The sequence below is a fragment of the Papilio polytes genome, unplaced genomic scaffold (genome assembly GCF_000836215.1).
Source record: "Papilio polytes unplaced genomic scaffold, Ppol_1.0 DF822289.1, whole genome shotgun sequence".
NCBI classification, from domain to species: Eukaryota; Metazoa; Arthropoda; class Insecta; order Lepidoptera; family Papilionidae; genus Papilio; species Papilio polytes.
The window spans coordinates 1,976,717-2,000,733 of record NW_013526915.1 but is presented as its reverse complement, the minus strand read 5'-3'; the positions used below and the strand labels follow the sequence as shown (position 1 = coordinate 2,000,733).

The following is a 24,017-nucleotide window of genomic DNA, read 5'->3' as shown; positions in this document are numbered from 1 at the left end:
GGTAAATATTTTGGATAAAAACCCTAATGTGGAAAGAGACCATAAGTTGCTGCCAACATCAAGGAAGCAAGATTGCTAAGGTTGGTCATGTCATTTTGACATTTACTATTGATAATTTGACAAATGAAAACAATATGATTAATTTTTCATAATTTTATGCGGATGAAGTCGCATGGGAACAGCTAGTTAGAAATAAAAAGTTACGTATTCTTTGGTTTATAATGCTTTTAAGTAAAAATAAACATCAAGAGAAAGCACAAATAGCAACTCCCACTAACATTTATAGAAATGCCAATTCTATACATAGAATTCAACGAGGCGGAAAATCCTATCAGTGAGTAGGCGACCTTTAAGCTTGGACTTATAAAAATAGCCGTACAATAATAATCCATTTAAAGGCTTACATCACATATACGTGGGACGTTAGTTATAACCAATCCACTTAAGTTATTGACAGTGAATGAAGCTTTACTTGAATAATCTTTGGACAAACGCGAAACATGATTTTTTTAATATATTTGTGCACGAAGATGATAACAATGGTGATGATTATTCATAATTGATAAAAAGTTTTTTTTTTAATTTATTAATGTTTAACTTTGAATGAACATCGACTCCAGGGGGGGAAACATTTAAGAAAAAGGTCGTTTTGACTAAATATTACTAATATTACGAATGCGAAAGTTAAATTGGATGGCTAAATGTTTGTTACCACGTATCTCCAAAACTGCTTAACGGATCTTTCTGAAATTTGGCATAAATGTAGGCCATAGTCTGGAAGAACACATAGGCCTAATAAAGCTTTTTAATTCCGAGGACAAAGTCACGGGCGACAGTGAATATAGTTATTTTTTACCTGTCGTTTGAAAAAACTGTGGTTCCAGGTCTCTAATCTTGTTCCCCGTGAGTTGTAGCGTGAATACTTTGGAACTGTTGACGGCTGCGGGCACCCTGAGGATGGGTACGTGTTTGCACGTAACTATGCCCAGGTCGCCCGCAGGCTTCGAGCACGTGCAGAGCGCTTGGAAGAGACACGGCGGATGGCCAGTGTCCACGTGTATCTAGAACAAAATGCACCATTAGAAGTTCCATTGTTGTTACATTTGTGTGTATGTGTGAATGATGTGTGAGTGCGGTGTTAGCAATTTGGTGTAGATAAAATTAATTTTGGAATCATACTGAAATGTAGAAATTTAGAGATTACATCTGTTGTGTTACGCTAATGGTTTTTATGTTAAATTATGTCTTTGAAAATTAATGTGGGTATAAAATCTGGCTAATGTAAATATTTACACTGACAACTGCATTCCAGTAGGAATGCTGCTTGTAAAAATGTTCTCGGGGTAATTTCTTTACCTGTTACTCACGATACCAAAGTAAATCACGCAAGACAAGATAGAAGGATGGATTTCGTGGAAGGTTATGAGTACGAAGAGATAGAATTCAAATATGACGGCAGATAGAGATGCATAGAAGAGTAAACTGTGCAGACTCTCTATTTTTTTAAGACAAGAAAACGAACGATCGCACAACAACTTTGTTTAGTTAGTTTGCTTTTTATCTGATAGATAAAGATATCTATCAAATAGAGCTTTGTAAGCATAGAATAAATAAGCTGTAGATCAAATGAATGTTGAGATGGTTGAGTAAGGAAAATGGCAATATTCTGGTAGAAAATATACAAGAAAACATGATATTAATACGACAAGGAAACTATTTCCGAAAGCGTGCCAAATATCGAATATCTTTCTATTTTTTTGTAGAACCTTTTTTTCGACTACGTATCTAATTACTTATTTGTTTGCTCATTTATTTATTTACAGGCTTACAAATAAACGAGGTATAAAGTTTAACTTAGGAATAAACTGAGTATAAGTAAATATTAGTACAAATTTGCTTATACTCAGTTTATTCCTAAGTGTAACTTTATACCGTTTATTTGTAAGGCTGTTAGATTTTATGCTTAAACAGTTATTTTAATACTAGATTTCGCACGCGACTCCATTCGCGTGGTAATAAAAAACAAAACCAAGTATCCTATGTGTTCTTCCAGATTATCCTCTACATCTATGCCAAATTTCATTGAGATCCGTTCAGCAGTTTAGGCTACAAGCATCCATCCGTCCATCTATCCATCTAAACTTTCACATTTATAATATTTGTATGAAGTATGATATTCATTTAATATAACATTTTCCAACCGTAAACTTCAGCAATATAAGCTTCAAAGAACACACCGTTGGTTCCTGGTTATTATGACTGACTACTTCCGTTATGTTAAATGTTATAACCATTTTTCCTACATACTATAAAAATTATGTCATCGATAAGTATTGAAAATAATATAAGTAAAAGATGCTTTGCTTATAAAAGGAAACATTTAAACAGGTGAATACTAAAATAGAAATGTACTTACGAATGTTTTTGACCGACTTCCCAAAAGAAGGAGGTACTCAATTCGTCTGTATGTTTTTTTTTTCATTTGTATTATTCCATAATTCAACTTGGATAAGATATAAAACAGTTAAATGTTTTGCCAATTTCTATTTACGGAGCTATATTACGTAGATGGATTTTCGAGGGTTCTACTATGGAGTGTTATTGGTTTTCTTATTCGACGTAGGGTTGCCATTTGCAAATAAATATTTTAGGAAACTATTTGATCTTGGTAATATATTTTATTTGTTCGATACTTTATAAATGTTACAAGTTATGTTTGTAATAGACTGTTATACTAAAATGAAAAGGGTAATAATTTTTTGCTACTGAATTTTAACTTACGTTTAACGTATAATAACGTAAAATATTTTATAAAATATTCCTGGTATCTAATCGTAGGTTAGTTTGTAAAAGTATTGTATACGATAGTAGAGTAATAGTCTTTATAAGGTAGATGTCACTTGACGAATTCATATATACTAATATTAAAAAGAATAAAGAAGTATTTTTGTATGTATTGAAATAACTCAAAAACTACTGGGCCGATTTAAACAATTCTTACACCGTCAGAAAGGTAATTTATCTGTGAGTAAGATAGACTACATTTTTTATTTCACATGGACGAAGTCGCGAGCAACAGCTATGTTTAATAAAATAAACTTTAATTAGGAAATACAGTATGCTGACAACCCTATTGCTCGTAATAAAGGGAGCAACGTACATTAACAAGCGAACAACGGCATGAGCACGTCTTTTAATTCCAGTAATAACGTTTCAGAGTTATACGTCAGTTGAGTGTTAGGGAATATTTACCTACATTTACATTGGGCACGTTTGTTATTGTGCAATAAAATTGACTCGATACTTTACATGTGAACGTTTAAATATCAAACCACAGAAGTTTAATCAAAAATTACGCTTTAATGATCTATGCCTCATTACGGTCCACTTCAACTAATATAACAAAGAGAGATTTGTATTTTGTATGTAACAAACTCAAATTCTGCTCTCTCGATTGTATTAATCCTTTTGACAGTACAAAGCTAAATTATTGCAGACCGACATAGGATATTTTATTGAATAATTTTTAATCCGAGTGCACTCACGAGTAAAAGTTAGGTTGTAAATAAAAAAAACAGTCGTGTTTTTAAAATCTACTCTTAAAAAATATATTTTAGTATTGGATTTTTTGTTGAGTTTTGTTTTTTAGTGTTGCATTGAGGTTTGATAACATCGACATCATTAAAATTGGAAAAAGTAAACTTTGGTATAAACACATTTTTTCCCTATTTTATGTCTAATCAGAAAGTTTTATAAAATACACCAAAACAGAATCCATAACCAAAACCATACAAAGCCAAACATTTTACAAGAAAAACCAACGAAGCGTTTTCCTAAATTAGTCACAATTAATTCGAAAATCTAACGGAGTTAGTATTTGTTAGTATAACAACAAAAACGATCAAACGTTAATTTTATTAAACTAAATATGTTAACACCAATCAGAACTTGTCGGGTACTTTTTAATTAATCAATGCTCTAAATTTATTAACAGCAAACCCGTTTTGACAGCTGTCAATGGAATAGATAGAAATTAGTGATGGGCACCAAAACATCGATAACATAATCATTCGATAGTTTTTAATTCTTTAATGATCGATAGCTTTGATATACGAATTCTACGTTCTAGTGACGTTTTTATGATGTGAATTCGTTTGAAGTATTTCGTAGCTATCAAAACGGGCATTTAATATCTAGCTGCAATGAATTTCGACAACAATGAATATGTACCAATCAAGTCACCACAATACAACGTGAAACACGAAATGCGAATCATCCGCAGTGGAAAAATACCTTAATAGGTCCTGAATAACACTTGGACCGACGGCAACAAATTAGTAGAGCTATTAGAGGCAGATATAGTCTCTTCATTTTTTTCTTTTAAAAATAGACGGTAAAAGCAGCATTCCGCCAGCCTGCAGCTTCGGTTTGTCGGCTTCAGTTTACTGTATAAAAATTTACACCATATCTTCAATACAAATAAAACTGCCATTATGCCAATGGAATATAATTTTCATTTTTTAATTAAAGTTTTAATCATTTTTAATTTACCTACGATATCAAAACTAATACAGGGTGTCCAAAAACGGAGACATTGGTACCCGAATTGGCATCAATCATCAAAGTACAATTCCTACTAGTTACATGTAGATTTATGAACATCCTGTAGATAGTAAACGATTGTCAAGGAATTACAAAAAATTGCGTCTACTGAATCTAATAAACCATGGATGTGTTAATGAAAATTTGGAATAGTGTTATAAATTTGTTAATAATTATTTTATTCGTACTTACTTCTAATGCTCTCGCCAAAGAGGCCCATATCATCAGGAGTAATGTGACAACGACGAGCATGTAGCCAAACTTGATTATCGCCATCAAACTCTGAAAAAGAAACAAATGCAATAAGTCAATGTCCCACTCTCCTTTAGATGAAGCCTGGTTCCGTTAGGATATAACCAGCTAAATAATTCACTGCTAAAAGCTTCCTTTCAGTTTATTGGATTTAGTAGTTAGAGCGGGCGCACATCTTTGACTAAACTATCACAGAACTGTTGTGCGATTGTCGTTTGTTTCGCAGCAAATTCAACTGTGTAGATCATAACTAAAAATCGAGTAGATAACGCTCCTTCATATAATGTAACAAGAATAAACCGAGACCAAACAGTTGTGCGACAGTTTAGTTGAAGGTGCGCTCATTCTTAGTTGGTCATATTTAATGTATTGAAAAATACCAATTTCAGAATAGGATAAGCTTTTATTACACGTGTAATGTTTTTATTTAACAGTGGTAGTGCCCGCTTTAAGATCTTAGCACGAATAGGCCGGCACGCCCGGTGTAATACCACGACCACACAGAAGACAGACAAGGCGTGAAATGGAAGCAATTCCGTGTTTCGTCTGATGAGTGTGGTGCCGGAGGCCTAATTTAAATCCCTTTCTCTTTACCACCCTTTTCTTATAAGGAGAGGATGGGAACGAAAAAGTGGATTTGACGGTGGAGGAGAAGAATAGGAAAAATATCCTCTTTATGTGCGTCTCCTCCTCCGTCGGGTAAGGGTAGGCAACGCATCTGTAATTGTGGATGTCTATGGGCAGCGGTCGCTTCGCCATTATGGCGTATTCAGGTGGCCGCTTGCTCGTTTGCCACCTTATGTTATAAAAAAAAAACACGTTAGAAAATAGTTTCCATTCAAAGAATTCAAGGTCGTTCACGATTGGCTTTTATATGTAAAGTACCATTCACGTTTTCAAAAATAAAAATATATACTGTGGAGTGAATGAAACGAGACTGTCATAAAGCACGCTCTGTTTTAATTAAAAACAGACAGTGCTATACTGTATAGTTGTGTGGGAACATTTTCTAGGCCAAGTTCACTGGCAAGTACAAACAAAAGGGTACCTACATAAAATGCCGACTGTGGTTCATCCGGATTCATCTACAGTGCAAAAGTTAGTACAAAAAAACCGTGGGTTACTACCTAGCTCACTCATTCTTTTTGGATAGATACGTGTGGATACAAACAGTTAAGAATTGATACTGTTTATAACATAGAATTAAAAAAAAATCCTTAAAAACAGATTTATGCCTTTATAAGCTGTAAATAATAGTGAAATAAAATAAATAAATAGAATTTTTATTGCCACAAAAAACTACATAAGACTTTAATACACAATACCTTAGAGCTAGTATAAAAAGGAAATGTGGCAAAAGGTGGCAAGCTCAGCTAATGCAGGGACGGCGCAGGCTGTTACTGCGCCGGTTTTCAGCTGGCCCCTTTACACATTTTTTCTAGTAATCTTTTTATTTACGTATCTCTTGACTGATTAATTATTAATTAACTACCTGTTGCTTACAACTTCAGCGTCGTGAATTTAAAAAAAATAGTAAAACTATAGCCTATGTTACTCACTGTTAACGTAGTTTTTTAATGGTGAAAAAATGTTTTCTATATACTATTAGTAGATATGAATTGTTTGTTAATCAATGTAGCTATAGAGATCTATAGGTGTGTGCTATCCTAGAGTTCAAACACTTTTACATGCTCACGTGAAGTGCTGTAGGAGTCAAGTGAGGTGTGTGCAATGTCAAAAGCCCTTACAATATGCTCCGATAGGAACTAATGCGAATAAGGTTTGAATTTTTGCAACTATAGGTTTTAGAGGTTAAATTTATATTCAATCTATACGAGTACTATTATAATAAAGCGTAAACACACACTTCTTTGTTGCCTCAGATGTCAGCAATTACAGCATGTTTTTGAATAATTTTTTTTTTAAATAAAAAGCCCAACACTTACGTCACGCTTAAGACTATATACTTTCACGATATTAAACTTAGGGGGTAAATATTTTGGATAAAAACCCTAATGTGGGAAATAGACCATAAGAAGCAAGATTGCTAAGGTTTGTCATATCATTTTGACATTTGCTAATAATTTTACAAATGAAAACAAAAAAGTAAAATATTCATAATTCCTTGCGGGTTAAGCCGCACGGGAACAGCTAGTTAAATTATAAAATTTCAATAGAAATGTAGAACATAGAACATTTTGAATGTAATAAAAACGAAATGCGTATTAAATCAAAACATCCCAACAATCGCATAAACTTTTTTCAAAATCGATCCACTCTTACAATAAACTCTACTACCGAACTAAATCCATTGGGAAATTTTCCCAAATACTGGAAACATAAAGCAATTTCATGTACAAATATTTTCCTGAATCTTTTATTTCATTCAGAAATACGAGTAGTTAGAAAATAGATTTTTTTAAAAATGTATAGTTTGAGAGGAACAATTTCATAATTTAGTAAAGGTAAAGTTATAACCAAAATCAGTTTAACTCTTAAACCTTAACTTGGCAGAATTTTTTTCGAATAGAAAGAATTCGACGGAGTTTTTTGTAGTTAAAAATATTATATGTTACCAACACACTACAATTAAAATCTCACGTATTTTTTTAATTTTTTTAAACAAGTTCAGTAGATTTTTTTAAATTAGTTAGCTAGTCAGATTGGACTTTATCGAACCCTTTTCTTGGTAGTGTATCTGTAGAGATACATCAATTTTTTTCTAAACACTTTGGGTCATCAAGGTTAAGTGCTGTGAATATTATTTTGATATTCGAAAAAATAAAATTCTGCCAAGTTAAGGTTTAGAGCCTGTCCCAGTACTGGCTGATAGAGGTTCAGATAGCTTAAAAAATGACGTCACTGTCAGATAAAGTAACAAAATCCGATATTTCCATAACATATTTTACACGTTAGATTGTTATCGCATAATTTACAATTTGGTGGGACAGACCCTAAAAAAATACTAGATGTATTTTGTGAAGTTGTAAATGATTACCATACTTAACATTATCACACAAAACTGTAATATTTTATTTATTAATTACAAAACTTAATTTAATTACTATTGCAAATATTTGTAACGTCAAAATGTTAATCGTTTTTTTTATTTGAGTTACGATTTAGCATTAACTAATAGCAACACACGTAAATTAATGCGGCTTTAAGTTGCAACGTTTACTGACGTTGAGGCTAACAAGCAGTTAATTGCCGCCTCTATTAGTGCCAAGAAAGAAATGTACACTTTATTTTAGCGGGAAATTATTAAGAAAAAGAAACTAAAAAAGTAAAAAGGTGTTGAATGCTCATTACACTGTTTATAAAATGTAAAACAAACTTTATTTAAATTAGGAATAATATTAATGAAAGCAAGAATAATATTAGATATATTTCATACGATTAAAATTAATATCAAATAATTAAAATAAATGTTAATTAAATTCATGCATGAGAAGAAATAGAGGCTCAAAGTTCAAAAGCTTTTGCCCAAAAAATTTCATTTCAGTTTAAAAAAACATTACAGCAGCTTGCTAACAAGCAAATGCGACACAACGGGCAACAGTCGACGGTTAGTTTGCTTTGAAACACCCGAAATTTTGAAAATCCAAATTGGAAATTAAACTTTATTGCATACTACCGAAAGTTCAGATTTAAACGACCCCCGTGTTTATGAATAGGTGCATTCACTTTACATATTTTTGTTGCGTAAAATTCACAGGAACATTGTGGTTGCGTAAAATTTCGCCTTTTCCTATCTACACAGGAGGTTAGTTTTTTTTAATTCAGCTGACTCCAGCGGGATATGAAGACTTTCTTGTTTAGAGTAATGTTAGACTGCATTCATTCTGACATAAATCTTGGACAAAAATATACAAGAGTGCAAGAAAAACCACATATAAGAAATGAAAAACCACAAACGCTTTGTAACTATGGGTTTTTATTGACGACTAGCTGTTGCGACTTCGTTCGTTTAATTTAAAATATTTTTATAGATATGTTCATACAAAAATGTTGTCATCATTTTCTCTTAACTTAAGGCATATCCCACCACAGATAGAGGCTCAGATAGCTTAAAAACTTGAAAACTCGATATTTCCATTACATATTTTACACGTTGGATTGTTATCAGACAATTTACAATTTGGTGGGACAGGCCCTTAGACAAATATATGTTGGATGGATGTTTAACAATGGAAATCTAAAGGAAATTCATAAAACGAATTGTATAATATTTAAAACACTCATTTTACAAGTTCCAATTATTCATTATTAAAAGTAAAATACATTTACATACGGTAAATTTTAATTAACACATGAAGCGTATGTTAAAATAAAAACAGAATCTTTGAATTTGCATACAGCGGGCGTGCGCGTTCATATTTTTACATTTTGCTTTAATCTCGTTATTTGCCTTATTTCGTTGTAACATGAGACATGTTCCATCATTAATTGATTTAAGAACCAGTTGCTATTTTAGTTGCATTCTGAGAGTTATTTCTTTGTTTTTCACATCTTTATCATTACCACCAATTATAAATCCCCATTGAGGGGCTCGGAGTCTACCTTAAGTTAAGGTGACTTAGTCACATCTTACGTGCGAAAGTTTAGATGGATGGATGTTTGCTATATGTACATTGTACCCTAAACGGCTGAACAGGTCTCGATGGTATTTGGCATATATAGAGGATAGTCTGGAAGAACCTATAGGCTATTCACTTTTGTTTTCTTTTTAAATTACACGTGGAAGGAGTCACGGGCGAAAGGTAGTTTCTATAAGTTTTTAAAATATTTACGTATCGAATAATTTTTAAATTGGACCATAAAAATGTTTCTTCAATGAAAATATGAATAGCGCATCAAAATTATTTTTCGATGAAGCTCGTCTGGCGAGGGAAATGGGCCGGTTTCCATCGCCTATGGGTTACTGCTTTTACGTCAGCCTACTGCTAGGTGACCTAAATACTACGTTACCTGGGAAATAGGTACCTTGGCACCCTAATAACGTATTCAAAAGTATTTTTATCAATTTTAACTTTTGAAACGGAATATTTTATAGCAAATATAATGAGAATTATTTATGAATACCCAGACAAATATTTATGTATGTACAGGTAGAGTTTTGGACAGAATAGGCTCCTACCGTTTATACCTATCGAAATAGCCTATTCTAATTGGATTCATAAAAGGTTGCGAAACGTATTTAGTACTAGCTTTTATCCGTGACTTCGTCTGCGTAATATAAAGGATCCAGTTGAATGATTGAAATATTGAGTTGAAATAGGTTAAAATGAGTTATCGAGTAAATACACGAATCAAACAAATCTCAAGGGCATTATACACGTTTCCGAGATCATTTTCAATTTGCCGAGATTCATTAAGCCGTTATGGAGATATCAAGTAAAACATCCATTCATGTAAACTTTCGCATTTAAATTTTATAGTAAAAACCGATTGTAATGGGTCGAGTAACTTAGTATAATAGGTAGGGTAGCTTTTATTCTGTAACTACATGTGTGAATTATTACTTGTTTCGTAATTTATATCAACTACACGCAAAGATATTCTTGTGAAATGATCTGTAGATTCGGTTTATACTCGCAATAAACATTTCAGCGGAGTTATCAACTACTCAATAAACACTCGCCGCTTCGCATGTCTAAGTGCACTTCTACATTACAACTTTGGATACGGGTCAATATATTGATACAAATATACTATACTACTTGTTCCCGTGCGGCTTCATCCGCATGTAATAATAAAAACTTTACTTTATTGTTTATATTTGTCAAATTCTCAATTGCAAATGTCAAAACCGTTACCATAATAACCTTGCTTCCTTAATGTTGGCAGCTTTTATGGTTCCTGTCTACATGAATGTTTTTTCCCAATTTATTGACCCCCTAAGTTTAATAGCTTGAAAACATATAGCCAAAAGCGTGTCGTAAGTGTAGGGCTTTTCAATTAAGAAATAATTGTTCAAAAATATGCTATAATTGCTGACATCCTACGCCACAAAATAGTGTGTCTTTACGCTTTATTACATTAGTATAGATATAGATTGCAAATACAGTCCGCCAAAAAGAATAATGAAGGATGGAGAACTTTTCGAAAATTTTAAACAAACATTTTTCCATTATAATAGGCTAGCAGTCACGTCTATTTTTCCTTTTAGAATCGTGTCTAAACAAGAATTTTAATAGTCATGAGAGCTTGTTTATTTAATCACTAGCTGTTGCTCGCGACTTCGTTTACGTGGTATTATAAATTGTAAAAAAATTCTTGTCTATGTTACTCAGTGATAAGGTAGCTTTTTGATGGTAAAAGAATTTTAAATCTGCCTAGTAGTTATTGAGTTATTTCAAAACATACAAAAATCTAGATCTTTCTTCTTTATAGTATAGGTAGATGAATACTCGAACATGCCATGCAATGTATCAAAAACACAACGTAATAATGTCCCTTATCCCTTCCAAATTACCCATAAACCTTTCAAGTTGAGCTTAAATCTAATTAAATTACAGTTTATACCTGCAATAAATTGTTTGCGACCCATATATCCTCTACTCTTTGCTTTCAAACGAGTGGATCTTATGAGAAAGGTTTTCTCTCTCCGTGACTGTCCATTGTTGAAAAACATGTACAAAAGTGTGTTATTCATTTGTTTTTAATGAGAATTTTAGAAACTATAATGTTTTCGTACCAGTTTTATTGTAAGTGCCAATAGCCTAATGGTTTGGAGTGCAGAATATCGATCTTGCAGTCAAGGATTCGAATCCCGCTATTCGACAGTTGCCGAGAACCATATTAAAAAAGTAAACATATGTTAAGAAAACTGTTGCATGTAAAGCGAACGTATGTATGGTATGCGATTAGTGAAAAAACGCAGTCACTAAATGCCCAAACGAAGCCAAACAAGCTAACAGATTTGGGTCCGGCGAATTAGAACTAGGTTACTTCAAATGACTGTGTACTCTTGAATTTAGTTAGAGTTTAATGTAACAAAAAATACGGTGTAAATAAATGTATAAATAAAGTGAAAAAAATGAAGAATAGTTCTTTCTTCTTCTGTATGTAATTTTTTAAAGATCTTTGCGTTAATTACGATAAAATAATTTATCTAAGTAGCTGTTGTTTGCAACTTTGTCAGTGTGGAATTAAAAAAAAAATCTTAAAAAAGTATATGTTACTCAGTGATGACATAACTTTTTATTGGTGAAAGAATTTTTCAAATCAGCCCAGTCATTTTTATTTTATTTCAATACATACAAAAATCTAAAAATCAAAATCTTTCCTCTTTTAAATAAGTATAGATATATATAAACTAATTGAACTATGATAAATCACACATAGATCAATCAAGAAACAAACAAGAGTACAAAGAATAAAAGCTTGTCGTTCTAATAAAAATATACGAAGCGGTTTCATTAACCAACAGACAAAAAGAATAGCTCAAATACAAACGAAACCGGAAAACAAACTTCCCTCTCGCCCGTTGCCAAAACCAACGAAAAACAATCAACTACAAGTCGATAGATAGACGAAATCTACACAACGTTAAAAGCACGATACTAAATAAATAATAAATAAAGTGATTTTAAAAATTAAAAAAATATTTTATAGTGTATCAGTACTAAAAGTAACTTTTACAAACGTTTTTTATATTAGACTTGGTGTTGCTCGCGATTTCTCTCGCGTGGAATAAAAAAATATAGCCTATGTTAATCACAGATGAATTACCTTTCTAACAATGAAAGAATTTTTGAAATCGGCCCAGTAGTTTTTACGTGGATCGAATACATACATAACTCCAAAAATACAAATCTATCCTCTTTATTATATTAGTATAGATATAGATGAATATTCAAAATCTTGTCTTTTTATCTGGTTTGAAAACAGTTTTGATCAGTTACTGTTGCGTCAGTTGTTAGCTATGTTCAATTCAGAATGTAAGAAAATACTATTAAATTGGCTTCGTTATTACGAAGCGGAATTAACGAGACGGGAAGATATTGGAGAACGTTGTACCTAACCATTTATTGGATTACTTTTACATTTTCCCTTTTTATTATTATTCAGGAGTTTTATGTAGTGACTTTATCTAGATTTTCTTGTACCGCAAGATTTATCGTTTCATTTACATTTGTTTATCTGACTAATACAAGTTTATATACTAATATGAGTTTGTAGTCTAAATTGCTGAACTAATTTTGATGAAACTTAGCGCAGATGTAAAGATAGTCAAAGAAAACAATCAGGCATACTTTTGTTTTTTTTTTTAAAAAAAATTCCACGCAGATGGAATTGCGGGCGAAAGCTTGTATATTAAAAAAATAATAAAAACTAAGCGATAGAGATTTATTAGTGTGATTATTAATATCCGACAGGATGCGTGTAATTTAAATCATAACATTTCTGCGGGCGTAAGATTGGGTAAGGTTAGTAATATGTACAGTCATGAACGAAAGATTTTACAACACTATTTCATAAAAGAAAAAAAAACGTGTGTCTACGTAAATAACTATTATAAAACTAATGTTGAATTTAAGAAAAGAATTAACTAAATAGTTTCAACTTCCAGTGTAAATAAATTGTTGAAACGTTAAAGTTTTTTCTTAATTTACACAAGAGTTACAAATTAAAAAACATAAAAATGTAACCCGCTGCCACTAGCATTTCTTTGTAAAGAATTCTACATTTGAAAATGAACTTTAACGTGATTGCGGAAAGTTGAAATCGTTTTGTAACGTGCAAGAATAAGATTGTTCAGTAAATTTTCTTAAATGATTTAAGAAGAGCGATAAAAATGATTTATGCTGTGGTAATTAGTGAGTTTTACCAAACATTTAGGGCCGTTTTTTGGCCATAGATTCAGTTTATGGCTTAATAATATTTTAATACGCAAGATGAATGAAAACAGAATAGCATTAAAGAAATTCATTAAGTTCTTCTAAAAGACATATGAAGATAATATACGTTGAAAATATGAGACGATGTTTGTTAACGTTGTACGTGAATGTACGTTTAGATGGTTCAATAAAGATTAAGCTTCTGTTCGTAAGAGGTCTTTGCATAACTTTTTAATTGTATCATGAATAAAGATCTGCTGATAAAACTATAATAGACAGATCTATTAGACAGATGAAAATCTGTTGTTCCCATCATAGATTAAGAATAGGGTTATTAGGATTTTAGGAGTAAAATAGATGTCATATCTTTTTATAGATTATGGTTTTTGAAACATTATTATAGGCTTGCGAAATGCAAGCTAGACCAATAAATCGTAAATAACTAGTACCAAAAGCAGTGTGCTGACATTTATGGTGAAACATATAATCACATTGGCTTTTTCAGTATCGGTCGAAGACTTAAAATTCGTGTTCAATTACATTGTTTTACTATAATTTTTCTGAGTAATATAGTCGGAGTTTAATTAAAATTTAACAGATACTGTACCGTAGCATAACAATGTAATATATTCAGCTATAAAGTTTACTGGTGTTCGATAAAACGGGTTAATGTCAAAGTGTAAAGACAAAGTCGCACAGGAATTTTCCCATTAAATTGGGATTTGGATGCAACAATGAATAAGGATTGTAACACATATTATTTAAACTACTAGCAAACTACTCAAACTAGCTGTTGCTCGCAACTTCGTTTGCGTGAAATCAAAAGATATAGCCTATGTTACTCACAGACAAATTACCTTCCTAACGGTGGATGAATTTTTAAAATCGGCCCAGTAGTTTTCGAGTTATTTCAATACATAAAAAAATATAAATCTCTCTTTGGACTCTAGTGGACTTTTATGTCCATTAGAAAACATTATTTTGTCATCTTTTTAATAATAAATCTGAGTTTAACGTTAAATATTTAATTTTACTAACGACTAAAATAAATTAAAATAGTAAAACAAAGTGATAATATAAAAAAGTTAAAACAATTACTGTAGTTATATAAACGGAAGACAAAGATTAAAAGAAATGATTGCAGATAGAAAGTTAGGTAAGAAACTTTTGAAACTGATTTATTTCTTTTCAATCTGGAGTCCATTGAACTTTCTTTCAATAGTATTGCATAACAATTCTATTGTCCTGAACACAACAAACTTTGTACTGCTTGGTTGAATTGTCGAAGAAACTTCTATCTTCTATCGCCAGTTTTACCGAAACATTTTTTTTTGTTTTTGAGGTTAATCAATGCCAATAGACACTAGTTTAGTTAGTTTTAGCAGACTAGCTTTCGCCTGTATTGGAATTTAAAAACAAAAATAAGCAGTCTGTGTCTTCTCCCCAGACTGTCTTCTACATCCATGTCCAATGTCATCAAGATCAGTACAGCAATTTCCGATACGAAGTCTAATAGACATCCATCCAGAAGTAAAATTACGAAGGATCCAAAAAAGAAAAATAACGAATAGTTAAAAAATTGTTAGTAGCTCGCCAAAAAGGTTAAACGTCTATAAAATCTAGGCCAGTATCGTTGAATAAAAATAATCCATTATGTCTATCTGTAGAAAATATACCAAAATAAATATAACTGTTACTATTTATCTTTGTAAGATCAGAGCCATTGGGAACATGTCTCATCATCGAGTCACAGAGTAACAATATCGCAGACACAAAATGTTTATAAAAACATTTCCCACATGCGCTATCTCATGTGCATTGTTTTTGTAAACACAATTCATCAAATTGATACACGCTAATAAAATTGTGTTGACCATAATCTTACTAATATTATAAATGTAAAACTTTAGATGGATGGATGTCGTTGATGATGAAGTTGCGGGTGAAAGCTAGTCTTTACTAACGTTATAAAGAGAAAAAATTAGATTGTTTGCATTGAATAGTCCGTTGTCCTTCGAATATTGTTAATACTTAGCACACACTTATTCGGAATATAAGTTAATTCTTTGTTCCGAAATATCTCCTATTTCTATAAAGTACAGACAATTGATTTTTTTAAAATATATTTATAGCTTAATAATGATGGTTACCGACAAACTTTTCAGACTTACTAATAAGCTGATAAAACTGTCAACACCAAGTCCTCGTTAATGAAGATTTAATATTTAATTAACGGCTACAAGAGTTTTAGTTCTTTAGAAGTTTTATAGCCTAGTGGTTAGTACGGATTTACGATCACGTGGTCGAGGGTTCGAATCCCACCATTTGACTATTGTAAAATATTCCTAGTACAAACTTAGAGCTTAGTTAGAATGGTACAAGAAAATTAGTAAATAAATAAATAAAAAAATATGATGACATTAAAAAAGTGAATTTCATTTCTATTAGTTTATAAGCTGATTGTGTTTTTATAACATAAGGTGGCAAACGAGCAAGCGGCAAACTCAATCCATCGAAATAGAAAGCGACCACTGCCCATAAACATCCGCAATTGCAGATGCGTTGCCTACCCTTAATTGACGAAGAAGTTAAGGGGTAAGGGTAAACTTAAGCTAATGAAAATAATTAATTTAACGCTAATTACTATAACAATCTACTAAATTAACATACTTTTAATGAAAAGTCATGCAAGAATTTCATATTTCGAATTTCATAGAGAAATTTGGGAAATGGGCCACGTGTAGCGACTGCTAAAATTACATTCATTTGAAAGGTTTTCATTTGGTTGATTATTTGATTTGCTTATTGTACCTATCCATATATAGTATTTACAAATGTATAGTACACTAAGGGCCTGTCCAACCAAATTGTAAATTGCCTGATAACAATCCAACGTGTAAATGTGACGGAAATATCGGAGTTTATTATCTGAGAGTGACGTAATTTTGAAGCTGAGATACTATCAGCCAGTGGTGGGACAGGACCTTAGTATGTAATTTATAAATAACATATAGATTTAATCAGGAAATCTGATGAGGGTTTGTCAAAAACTTTGGAGCATAGTCCAATTAATTTCTACGTTAATTTAAACAACTTTGGTCTCATTATAGCAAAAATTGTGTCAATCTGAATAAATTTTGGGGAGGAATACACGGTCGTAGTCTCCTGCAAGGTATATCCTAAAATTATGAACGGCATTCTAAGAAACTTAGCATATAGAGCTTATTCTGGAAGCAACAAAGTGGCCGAATGTAGTCGCTGGGACAGTTAGGATGCCTTCAAATTTATCTTAGTACTACATTTATTAAAACTACGGTGGCTAAATTAATTAGATTTAACAACAGAGATCAAAAGCTTACTTAAATGAGGATAATAAAATTAATTTATAGAGGTATAATTAACGTAAAATCTCGGACAACAAAGACGCTTTTGTTCTACGTTGTACGGCTTCACGTAAAAAGTGAGAATACTTTACTGGTCATTAATTAGCAAAAATCGACTTTCAGTAGACGGTTTCAATGGAGATTTTAACTTCAGATGCTTACGAGTGATGAAAGGTACTGATTGAATACACTTCAGTCGTAAAAGAAGAGCTACGCATCGTTTTCGTGCTATATTAAAGAAATGTTAAAAGATACTCTAACACAAGGCAAAGTATTTAATCAAATAAACAAAAAATGAGGAAAATTTGATTTATAACAGTATTGTTTTTTGGTCTTCACCAGTAGTAAACAGATAGTGGCTGATGATGATGTAAATGCTATTTGTTACATTATAAGGTGACAAAGATACAAGCGGCCACCGCATTGAAGTAAAACAGCGAACCAACCATGCCCTATAGACATCTGCATTTTCATATGCATTGCCTGGCTTAAAATAACGGGGGAGTGGATGTATAAAAAAAGGATATTTGTCCTACCTAAGGTTCCCATCCTTCGGTAAACCCTCTTCCCTTTCGAAACCCATTCTATATTTACATATCTAAATTTTACAATTATACTTATATTATAAATGCGAAAGTTTAGATGGATGGATGGATAGATGTTTGTTAGTTTGTAGACAAACTGCTGAACGGATCTCGATGAAATTTGGCATAGATGTAGAGGATAGTCTAGAAGAAGGCACATAGGCTACTTGCTTTTTTTAATTCCAAGCGGACGGAGTCGCGGGCGAAAGCTACTTTTACAATATATTTGTATAGAAAGAGTAATGTATAAAAATAGATGTTGTTATATTAAATATTCCGCACCGAAGTGAATCGTGTAAAATTAATTGAACCTCTTCACGCGTTAAAATTAAATGGACATGCTATTTTAATCTGTACAAAATTAATAACGCATTAGCGGCAGTGCGGAGAAGACTCTTATGCTGCCAGTGATCCATTAATTAAAAAAAAAAAACTGCTAATAGCCTCTTCATTCATAATTCATTTTATACTTCCCTTTCTTTGTATCCCCTCGATAGGTAATTAATAATTTGTTTTAATAGAGATATTTAAATTAAAAGCGATATAATTAACATAAAAACAACGTACAATGTTGTATTACGTTGAAAAGTTTGTTGTTCAAAAAAGCCATCAACAACGAAACTCTCGTAATTTACCGTCGCTGTACACTGCCAATAAAAGATTAAATATTCACACGAAATTTGCTTTTTTATAATTAACAACAACTTTGTTTTTCATTATCAACGGGGAGAGAAAGTTTTAAAGCTTTTAAAACCGCCGATAAAGCCTTGAAAGTAGCTTAAAGTCTTCACTCTTTAATGAAATGGCAAATTGGATATCAATCTAAATATAAACTGATGTTGAACTATAAAGTACTAGCTTTAGCACGCGATTCCATCCGCAAAACAAAAATAAATAGCCTGTGTTCTTCCAGACTATCCTCTACATATGTGCCAAATTTCATCGAGATTTGTTCAGCAGTATAGGCACAAAAAAATCCATCTATATTAACTTTGGCATTTATAATACAAGTAAGATTGACTTGTAACATTGACAAAGTTACTGGATAGATGAAAAGAAACGAAATCGCGTGCCTTATGACTAATGAAAATAGTTCCCCAATGTGAGCACTTTGGGATGTGTGGATACAACTGCGTCCTTAAGACCATTACAGTTTTTAAACCATACAAGTCAGTATACAGGCTTGTTTCAATTGTCAAGATCTTGGGAACATAATTACAAGTCACTTTTGTAGTACACGTAAGCAATCAAACTTGATCAAAGCTGTAACGAGTTTAGTAAATACAGAATGAAATATTAAAGTTAGAAGCAAGATTTACCGATAGAACTTTGTATGTAGAACAGTGGCAAAGTTTTGCTCTGCGGTAACCGTATATCAAACAGTATAATCGAACTTCACAATGACTTTCGCCAACACTAAACCTAAATAGGCTGGGAGTGTAGATAGGTCAAACTCGGCATTTAATCTGATTTCACTTGGCAATGATATGTATTGGTTCAAACAACATAATACATTACTAAAGTTACATTACTAAAACTTTACTTAAGGCTTTAGTATTCATATTTGAATAGTTCTTAGAGACTTTAATTGTGCTTTAATCAACTATTGCTTGCGACTTCGTCCACGTGAAATTAAAAAAATATTCCTATGTTACTCAGCTATAACGTAGCATAGTTTTAATGGTAATAAGTTTTTGAGGTATTTCAATACATACATAAATCCAAATGTCCAAATAATTTCTCTTTATAACATTAGTATAGAAGTATAGATTATTTAGCGTTATTTATGTTCGTATTCATCGTACATCAACCAATTTCCCGTTCCCAACATCTGTAGGTAAAGTACCTTGAAGAATAAGACCATTTACTTTCCATTAAACACGACTGCACATCCAATAATCCACCAATTTCATACTCCGAAAACTTCAACTTACCATTGTAAATTGAACTCTAAAGTTAAAACAACAAAGTTGCGAATTGAATAACGTCGCAGTTTACCGCAGTCGCATTTACAACTGTAGTCGAGGAGCGCATATATTTATTTGTTGGAGAAATTTAAAGGAGCGCTGAAGCTGTGCTGCAGATTTGCGCTTCAGCGTTTCTCGAGGGGGACGTAGAACGGGTGAACGATAAATCGTTTGTAAAAACATGTTTTATGTTCTTTTGTTTACTATTTTATCCTTTTTGTTGTGCTACGAGCAAATCTAATGGATTTGTAGCGTTGTTAGTTTTAAAGTTTTTTAAATAAAATATGAGCGGAACAAAAGTGATCGATGTGTCTTTTATGTATTAGATATAGATAAATACATAATATATTTTTGTCTGATGTTTGTAATCAATAGCAATTGACCAATTGAAAGTAAGAATGATGCAACATGCATGCATGCCGACTTATATCAACAACGAAAATCATACTATTATAAATGCGAATGTTTGAATGCGTGTTTCTTACTCCAACACAGTTTAATGGATATCGATAATTTGGTCAGATGTAGAACATAATCTGGCAGAATACATAGGCTTTTTTTATTCTCAGCGTGGACAAGGTCGCGGGAACAAACTATAACTGAATACAAAGTCCTATTATGTATGTTTTTTACAATATAACGATAAAAAGTATATTTTTTAACGTTCACCTTGCGACGGGAAACATTTTTTTTTAATACGCTGTGTAATTTACGGTCAGAATCGTTTTCAAAGTGATAAATTGCATGTTCTCATTCGTATTCATAATACGTCCGTCGTATTTTATAGTTATTTGTTGTAAGCTGCGAGCATGAGGGCACGTTTGCGAGATGTCTGCGAAAAGTAGGAAAATTATTTTACGTAACATGTGGAACAAAAGCAAGAGGTAAAGCTACCATTTTGTACCACGTATGTATGCTTGTCGTGTTTGGTATTTAATAACCTACCGTTGCGCTTGACTATCTCGAAGGATTTCTTTATAAAATCTTACTAATATTAAACATAAATGCGAAAGTTTACGGCTAAACGGATCTCTATGAAATTTGAATCAGAGGTAGAGGATAGTCTGGAAGAACACATAGGCTACTTGATTTTGTTTTTTTAATAACACGCGGACCGAGTTGCGGGCGAAAGGTTGTCGATTTATAAGTCCGTATTCAGTTAATAAGATTAGAGAAAAAATAATTTTATTTCTTATTTTTAACTAGCTTCCGCCCACGACTCCGTCCGCCTGGAATTAAAAAAAAACGAAAGTGAGTACCCTATGTGTTCTTCCAGACTATCCTCTACGTCTATGTCAAATTTTGTAGAGATCCTTTCAGTTGTTTAGGCTACAAACTCTAACAAACATCCATCTATCCATCCATCCATCCATCTAAACTTTCGCATTTATAATATTAGTAAGATATAGGCGTGATAGAGTCTACTCTATGATATATTCTTGCGCTCTTTTTGTCCTTGACTGTAACGTGACCTTGCAAGTTTATAATGTGCATAATTATGTCGAGGGCTTGAAATGCACGTAATGTAGACTTGTTAAACTTGTTTCTACTCCATGGACGTTTAGTTTTATAGCTCAGTTATGTAGTGTTTATAACACAGGGTCAAAGAGTATAAAATATATAAAAACCATCTATACTAAACCATCTATACTAATATAATAAAGCGTAAACAATTTTTTGAATAATTATTTTTTTAATAAAAAGCCGTACACTTACGTAAATCTTTAGGCTATATATTTTCACGCCATCAAATTTAGGGGGTAAACAATTTTTGATAACATCGTAAAGTGGGAAAGGGACCATAGGTTGCTGCCAATATTAAGAAAGTGATATTGGCAAGGTTTGTCATGTCATGTCATTTTGACATTTGCTATTGAGAAATTGACAAATTTAAACAATAAAATAAAATTTTCATAATTTTATGCGGATGGAGTCGCATGGGAACAGCTAGTACTATAATATATAATAGCATACTATACTTTGAGACGTCGCCCTTTCAGTTAAATCCCTTAACAATAACTCGTATATGAGGAAAGCAATCAGCGGTCCCTAGTAATACGGATCCGGGACCGACGGGAATAAGGAAATTAAATCTCCACGTACAAGGACTGGACTGAAGTTTGCTTAGGGCTGTTGTACACGGACTTCTTTAGCCATCCGCGTGGTCCGTACCGCTAACGATTTCGACATCGTGAAGCTTTTACTGATTTGACGCTGTCCTTTTATGGCAGTCTTTAGAATTATTAAGTTGCTCGTAAATAATGACAGGCGCTAATTAAATTTACTAAAAATTAAATCTATATTATAATAAGAAAGCGTCAACACACACTTCTTTATTGCCTAAGATGTCAGCAATTACAGCATGTTTTTGAATAATTCTTTTTTTAATAAAAAGACCTACACTTACGTCACGCTTAAGGCTATACTTAGGGGGTTAATATTTTGGATAAAATCCCTAATGTGGGAAAGAGACCATAAGTTGCTGCCAACATCAAGGAAGCAAGACTGTCAAGATTTGTAATGTCATGTCATTTTGACATTTGCTATTGATAATTTGACAAATGTAAACAATAAAATAGATTATTTATAATTTCAGGCGGATAAAGCCGCACGGGAACAGCTAGTAGTTGATATTGCCTGGTTTGCAGATTTTTTTACATTTTTTTTTACGCATATGTAATTTATGTCACTGAACTTACTCATAATCGTGTATTTAAATGTAAATGGAATACTAGTTTCACTGTGGGTTTTCTTAGTATTATTTTAAAAATGAAATTATGGTTCAAACTGTTCAGTATACTATAGTGTGAATTGCAACAATTTACTTTGAAGTAGAAATAAATGTTTTTGCAACAATAATAAGAAAAGTAAAGAAATGAAAAAGTTTGATCCTTTAGTCAGTAAACAGTCGTCTTGACACAAAAGGCAAAGGCAAAGAAAATCCAGTGCTGAGCTTTGTAAAAAAAACTTCGTGTCGACTTCAATTTAAAAAAAAAATCTTTAAACTGTTTTAAATTAAATTAAAACTGAATGTTTTTATTACTACTCTCTTACATTTTCCATTGCTCATCATTTAATCTACAGGATGTTCCAAAAATGAATATGATTTTCGAGCTATCTCTGCTCCAACATATCAAAGCTCCGCTTTAACGAGACCATTTGTGTCCGTCACATGTCGACTCAATGTAATTTAAATATTTATTCGTTAATTTATATAATTTACCATTTACATTACATAGGCTTCTACAAATTATATGACAGACGTAATACATATAATTCGGTTTTGGACTAATAAATATTGCTCAGCAAATAACCTTTGAAATTACTAACGATAATAGCCGTTACCAGAGGGGGAGGGCACTCAGCCTCCTTAGTCGTCTGTCTCCCCCTTAATCATCGGCTGACGATGTCCATGCTAACGTTATAACCTCAAAGTAGAAAAGATTCTTTTGTGCCGCAAAACATTTATCAGGCTTCAGATAAAGCGATTTACTTTTGCATTGACAATGGATTCTGCGCCCATGAAAGGTATCTCTAATAATCTGGAATTCTGCAAGTCTGGATAAATTATATTGATTTACTAATGCTTTATATACTTACTAGGTTTCGTCAGCGACTCCCTCCGCGTGGAATTAAAAAAAAAAAGTGAGTAGCCTATGTGTTCTTCCAGACTATCCCCTATATCCATACTAAATTTCATCGAGATCTGTTCAGCCGTTTGACTACAAACTCTAACAAACATCCATCCATCCATCCATTTTTAGCATTTATAATATTAGTATGAAGTATGATTAATAATGCTTTACGCGTGGAATAAAAAGTAAGTTACCTATGTATTCTTTCAAACTATCCCATACATGTATGCCAAATTTAATCGTGATCCGTTTAGGTTACAAACTCTAACATTCACCCATCTAAACTTTCGCATAATAGTAAGACTAGCTTTCGCCAGCGACTACGTTCGCGTTTAATAAAAAAAACTAAGTAGCCTATGTTTTCTTCCTCACCATACTCTACATCTGTGCCAAATTTTATAGAGATCAGTTAAGCCGTTTAGGCTACAAACTCCATCTATCTTAACTTTCGCATTTATAATTTTAGTAAGATTGTATTGCACAATTTGAATGTAATTCAGTACTACGTAATGTATACGTGGTAACTATTACATTAAACAATCTGACAATTTTAATTGGAGAAGAAAAAATAAATCTTTTAACAAAAGAATGTTATTTTACAATTGCCCTCTTCGCAATTGAAAGTTTAAAGTTGCCTTTTCCGGCACTTCCTTAGTCAAAGTCTTAAGAAGATTTCTTTTCCTTTGTGCTTAGACTAAAAACAGTAAAAGATAACAAACCTTTTGTTGTATTTTATTTCTATAGAAAC

General features: G+C 32.2%; 1 protein-coding gene across 6 annotated transcripts in view; it reads right to left on the bottom strand.

Annotated features, from left to right (window-relative positions):
• Window positions 1-24,017, bottom strand: part of LOC106106289 (chaoptin) — a 59,708-nt gene that overhangs the window by 13,614 nt on the left and 22,077 nt on the right. For 5 of the 6 annotated variants that reach the window (XM_013286848.1, XM_013286846.1, XM_013286844.1 and 2 more), the window contains exons 3-4: window positions 4,795-4,884; window positions 857-1,061 (exon numbers count right to left, since the gene is read on the bottom strand). In XM_013286848.1, coding sequence (XP_013142302.1) covers window positions 857-1,061; window positions 4,795-4,878 — 289 coding nt within the window. In that variant the 5' untranslated portion in view covers window positions 4,879-4,884. Of the gene's footprint in view, window positions 1-856; window positions 1,062-4,293; window positions 4,446-4,794; window positions 4,885-24,017 lie in introns of those variants that run through there. The other variant, XM_013286849.1, reaches the window with a different exon arrangement.